The sequence below is a fragment of the Microtus ochrogaster genome, chromosome 1 (genome assembly GCF_000317375.1).
Source record: "Microtus ochrogaster isolate Prairie Vole_2 chromosome 1, MicOch1.0, whole genome shotgun sequence".
Lineage (NCBI taxonomy): Eukaryota > Metazoa > Chordata > Mammalia > Rodentia > Cricetidae > Microtus > Microtus ochrogaster.
In genome coordinates this window covers 20,763,098-20,769,431 of record NC_022009.1, presented here as the reverse complement: position 1 = coordinate 20,769,431, position 6,334 = coordinate 20,763,098, and the positions used below count along the sequence as shown (strand labels likewise).

Genomic DNA, 6,334 nt, shown 5'->3' with positions numbered 1-6,334 from the left:
GCAAGGCTGTCCACTCTCTCCATACCTCTTCAATATAGTGCTTGAAGTTTTAGCAATAGCAATAAGACAACATAAAGGGATCAAGGGGATTCGAATTGGGAAGGAAGAGGTTAAACTTTCATTACTTGCAGATGATATGATAGTGTACATAAGCGACCCCAAAACCTTCACCAAAGAACTCCTAAAGCGGATAACTCTCACATCTTGATTAACCCATTTCTATTAATGTGTGTAGCACCATGAGGTGGGGGCTTACCGGGAAGATCTTAACCTGCATCCACCTTGGAGAGGAGAGCTATGGCGTCTGCCTTACTTCCCTTCTTCCCAGCATCCTGTTCTGTCTACTCCACCTATCTAAATTCTGCCCTATCAGGCCAAGCAGTTTCTTTATTAATTAACCAATGAGAGCAACAGATAGACAGATGACCCTCCTCCATCATACTTACTTATCCCCATACTGTGAATGTGTATGGCATAAAACATTATAACCTTTTCCTTCTGACTTTAAAAAAATAAATAAATAAATAAAACTCAAGGAAACCAATGCTGAGACCAGTCCAGGCTATTGCATGCGCTTCTGGTTCACTCTGTTCTATTGCTGAGATTGTCTGATAAATGACATTTGGGTTGTTTCTAGGCTGAGGAGATTGTGAATAAAGCCGCTACAAATCTTCGCATATAAAGATGCATTTTCATGTCTCCTGGGTAAATACCTAGGAGGGGTAAGCAATGCCAGCCTTCCTAAGAAACTGCCAACCTCTTTCTCAGAGGAGCCCCACCATTGTGCACTCGCACCAGCAACAAGAAAAAGAGCCAGCTCGATCACGCCATCCCAGTCCTGGCTCCAGCAGTGTATTTTTAGCCATTATGGCATTTAACAGATACCAAGTTCTGATGGTCCCTGAGTTTTGGAAAGCAACTAGCCAAATTTTGGAAAAGAGAGAATCGCCAAAACTTTTGCCTAGATTCATTTACTTGTTTGTTTGGGTAGCAAGGAGTACATACCTCTGTAAGAAAACTGAAGGAAAACGACTTATTCAATCGAAACAGGAGAGCAGGGAGGGGAATTCATTTATTAGTACATAGTAATAAATATTATTTATATATCAATATATAATCAATATATATCAGTATTTATATTATTGATATTTATATCATAAATATCAATGTAAATAATATTATTTATAAATATAAACAAAATTAATTATAAACATAATATACATAATGAAAAAATAATAAAATAATAAAAAATAAGGGGACTCTAAGATATTGGTATTATTTATATGGCAAAAAGCTCTGTGATTATGATTATTATTGGAACTATAGCGATGAGTCTAATATATTTCACAAACAAAAATTTTAAAAGGGGGCTGGAAAGACAACTCAGCAGTTGAAAATACATGATGCTTTTGCTGAGGACCTGAGTTCACGTCTCAGCACCCAGACTGGGAGGCTCTCAATCAGGTGCACAGGGACTTAATGCATTCCTTTGGGGTCTAAGGAGACTTCCACCCAGATGTGTATGCAGACGTGGTAACACATACAGTTAAATTTTTTTTAAAAAAATCTTAATTTTTAAAGAAATAATCTTGACTATATTGAACCACAACAAAGCAACAGAATGCAGAGCAATATTTTAAATTTTCTTTTAGAAAAGGAGTTTGAGTGCAATAAATTAAAAACTTAGTAAGAGTATTTTATAGAACTTGAACATAAGAATTTCTTTAAACACATTTAAAATGGAGCTGGGCATGGTGGTATACACTTATTATCCCAGCACTGGGAGGTTGAGGCAGGAAGATCATGGGTTCAAGGCCAGCCTGAGTTACACAGTAAGATCATATTCCAAAAGAGACAAGCAAACAAACAACCCCAAACAAAATGAGACCTGCTTAATTTTTTTGTTGTTTCTGATTTATTTTTTTGAGACAGGGTTTCTCTGTGTAGCTTTGGAGCCTGTCCTTGAGCTCACTCTGTAGACCAGGCTGGCCTTGCACTCACAGAGATCCACCTGCCTCTGCCTCCTGCGTGCTGGAATTAAAGGTGTGCACCACCACTGCCCAGAAATCTGCCTAATTTTTAAGAGGATTTCTGCATTTGTTTATTGCCACAGGCCACATTGATAATCTGCCGGTTCATGCACTCCCAGAGGCAATGGCTACACACACACATGTGAAAGGTTCATCACCGTAGGGCGGTTCTTGATGGACAAAGAGTAGGATGGGCCTCACAGAAGCGTGACTCACCCCTAGACACCTCCACGCCACTCTAAAAGTTGGGCTGTCCCTGACGCCTTGTGGGGGATGCATTACCTGTGACGACACTGGGGATTTTGGAGAGAAAGCTCTTGACTGTTCTGATGGGCACACCCCCTGTCTTGTCATCTTGCATCTTGGTAATGATGTCCTCGATCTGGAAGAGGTTGAAGAAAAGAGGGGTTAGTGGTTCTCTTGCACAGTAATGAAAAATGCAAGCCTCTATTAAATAGTCCTGGCGTAAATAACATGAAAGCTAGCAACAGGAATTAGGGGGAACCCCACCCAGGTGTTACACAGTACCAATGTTTGCTAGGTGTGGGGAGGCCACAGCACGTTCTATAGGAACAACTGGCTGGCGCACCCAGGGAAGAGCAAGTGCATTGGGGTTCATGATGGGGTCCAAAATGAGCATCAGTATGGATGTAATGAAATTTATCCTTGTATTCAAATTAAGCTTTTATCATAAGAAACTGCCATGTTTGATTCTTCCAAGATGACAGTTTCCTAAGGTTTATCTTAAAATGCTAACATAAGCTAATCATTAGGAAGTCCAGGCAGGACCTCTGGGAGAAAGACCGTCCTGCAACCCATCCCAAGCACTACTAAGTAAACAAAGAAGAGACTCCTAAGGCCCCAGCCCCTCTGATGACAGCGAGCACCTCATAGGCAGGAGAGTCATTCCCTGCAGCCTGGAAACCTGTGTTCTGCTTAACTACAGTCTAAGAAGGAATTTAATCCACAGTCCTGTTATCCAGCTCAGCTACTGCTAGCTTTTCAGCTAAATTCAACCAGACAACCACCCTGAGTATTACTCATCAATGGCCAAGGAAAGTTACTGCTAGAAAAAAATATGATCACATTTAAAAAGTAATCCATGCCTTTGATCCAGCGAGCTGTTTGGAAGCAGAAGCCTCAGTTACACTGATGGTTGCAATGAGAAAGTCAGCACAGTGTTTGAGGATTGGCAGGGAGCCAATAATTCAATTCCGTTAGACATCTGAGCAGGCATTAGATTGTAATAATATTCAGTCTCTGCTACTGTGGGCCAGAAGGGAAGAACTGGCTACCCAGAGGAATTTTGTCTGGCTCCTTTCTCCTCCGCCCTCTTGCTTCCCCATGTGTTGAAATCCCAGAAGGGCATATTTACTAAAGAGGAAGACATATGTCTTGTTATGTTGGTCCACAATATGTCTAGCAGTGTATTGCTCATCAGAGGTAATAGCCAGATCAAAAGGCCAATCTTCTTGGGTGTGGCTGCATGTGCCTGTCATCACAGCGCTAGAGAAGAAGAGACAAGAGCATCCTGAGTTCAAGGCCAGCCAGGCTACACAGGCAGACAAGAAACGAACAAAAACAATAGCATAGCAAAAAGGACTGCTGATTCCTCCCTGGGATTACATTATTATAAAGGGGATTACATTCTGAGCAGTTTGCAGCATCGGATGTATGGAGAAAGAACTCTGTAGTGTCCCATGTCTGACTCCGCTGTGGTATTGATACACACTGTAGTCCCTACCCTGACCTCATGGTGGACAGGGACTCTACCCACTGACCTTTGATCATAGGCCTACCTGGTTGCTGTTCCCGAATACAGTGTGAGCACGGGCTTTCCATGCATCTGTGTCTGCATGGCTGTGCTTCCCAGCTTTGCTATTGGCCTCAGATAGTTGATGTCCCGAGGGAGGTGTGAGACTTTTCAGTGATTAGGACCAAAACCACATCTTAGTGCAGCCCCGGCTTCCATGCTCACTCAGAAGCAAGAAGCCAATGTTTCTATGCTGCTGACTCAATGGATGCTTACTTTAAAGACAAAAGGCACTTTTCAAAAATTGCCAAAGCTGGAATGGATATTTGGCAGGCGATCAGAATGGATGTATCTTAGATTTAGTTGGTGCCTTGAAACCAACCCCTTTTAAGAATGTAGAAACTTAATATACAGCATTTACCATCTCCTTTAAAACTCTTACAGGCTGTCCTGGTGGAGGTTGCATATCCCACTGTCGTGTTAGACAAGTGTTTGGTGGCTTTGCTTGATGCTGGAGCATCACCCGCTACAGCACTCTCTCTGAAGTTCCTTGGCATGGGCTTTGGAGAATTACCAAGAAGGCCCCAGGAGCTTATAAGAGCACTAATGGGCATTTTCAAACATCCGCTTCATACTTATCTGCCTTAGGTATCTTCCATAGATGTCTAATTTGTTCCTCATGTTTCAAAGTTCTTTATCAAAGAAGTTAACACGAGGTCCAGAAGGTCTTGGAGCTACTAAGTGAGAAATTTGGGATTCCTACCTGAGTCTGCCTGGATCCAGTATATCACCAGGGTCTATAAAACAGAAAGCTCTCCACCTTTTGAGGTCATCAGAAAACCTTAGCTAGCACCCTCCTTCATCGCCCTGGGGATGAGGAGACAGGAACAGACTGACTTCTATTTTCCTGACTGTTCGGTTGCATCTCACTCTGACACCTTTTGTTCACAGGGAATAACACGGTAAGCTCCCTGACATCCTTTGATATGAAGACCCATGTCTTCGGGAACGTATTTAGACCTACGTGTTCCTGTGCCAATCAAGGAGCAGGTGGCCCCTATCTGACAGCCAGGTGAAGCAGAGAAACCAGCTTGCCTGGTTCTGCCTGGGTGAGCCCCAGTAATAAGGGCATTTTTCTCCAAGGAGCTCAGCACCCAGCTCAGATAAACAGGTACAACACTTTCCCAAACATCAGAAGTACAGCAGCCGTTGCACTAGCCAGTGGCCTTTCTTTCTCCACTGAATTAGTTCTGAGAGGAGGGAAGAAGAGCGATGGTCTCTCAGACATGGACGCCGCAGTGGGACCGCAACACTGGACTAAGATCTAGAGAGACCCGCGGCCTCTGCGTGACACCACACCTCTGGACATCGCTATCCCGTCTCTACAGTTATATGTGGGTTTACTAAGTGGATAATCTGGTTTGAGAATAGGAGGCCCTGCTCTGACCTGCCCAGGGCTAACCTGTGTCTGAGGAATGGCAACATCACAGATTGGAGTTGGAGTTGGGTAGGTCTGGGGAGTCCTGATTTTTTTTTTTTTTACAGACTATATCAGGCAGATGACATTAGAAACCAGACACAGATGCAGCACCCAAGAGGCCCTGGCACTGGCCCTTCTTGGTCAGCCCAGGCCTGCTCGTCTCTGCTTTCTGGATGACAGTCCTGTCAGAAATGACAAAGGGCCCATATTAGTACTGTTTGTGCAATTTAATGATCCAATGAACTAATTTATTTATCTCATGCATTGTTTCCTCAGCGGAGAATTAAAAAAATGTCAAGTATGGGGAAATTATGGTGCAATTATTGAAAAGAAAAATGCCTCCAACTCCAGGGCAGGAAGTTATAAACATATAAATGTTATAAACATAAATAAGCTGATGCCCTATGCCTCTGGCATGGAGGTCTTTTCATCTAAATGTTTCACCTTGACTTTGAAATTTCTGCTGTGGCTCTTGCATTTAATGAAAGACCTAGTCTTTCCTTGTGTCTGTGAATGAATGAAATTGATTAGAGGCAAAGATCTGAGCTGGCTGATGACAATCACAATTCACCATATGAAATGTATCTGCTCTGCTCTAGTGAATGTGACCTAGCCCATCTGGCTCCCAAAGATCGGGATATATATAATAACTTATTTATCCAACCTTAAATGTATTCAGGTTCACTTAGTTACTTTTAATGCCAGGCCAGGCCCTGAGTGAGTTTCTACAGTTAAAGAGGCAGGTAGATGGGCTTGGGAGACAGTTCAGGGGTTAAAGTGCTCGCTGAACAAGTCTAGTACCCAAGTTTGAACCCTTAGAACTTACATAGAGCTGGGATAGCAGTGTGCATCTGTAACCCTAGTGCTCTTATAATGAGGTGCAAGGCAAAGACGCAAGAATCCCCAGGTAGAAGAATGGGCCAGTTACTCACACATACAGCAGTGAACAGTCATGGAGACCACATCTCACACAAGGTAGAAGGTGAGAACTAATGCCCAAGATGGTCCTCTTACCTCCGCATGTGCACCGTGACACATACACACACCTGTACACACACACATTCTTACCTC

General features: G+C 43.1%; 1 protein-coding gene across 3 annotated transcripts in view; it reads right to left on the bottom strand.

Moving 5' to 3' along the window:
• Positions 1–6,334, bottom strand: part of Rgs6 (regulator of G protein signaling 6) — a 545,705-nt gene that overhangs the window by 180,774 nt on the left and 358,597 nt on the right. For all 3 annotated transcript variants that reach the window (XM_013346421.2, XM_026779939.1, XM_013346417.2), the window contains exon 3: positions 2,313–2,412. In XM_013346421.2, coding sequence (XP_013201875.2) covers positions 2,313–2,412 — 100 coding nt within the window. The remainder of the gene's footprint in view (positions 1–2,312; positions 2,413–6,334) is intronic.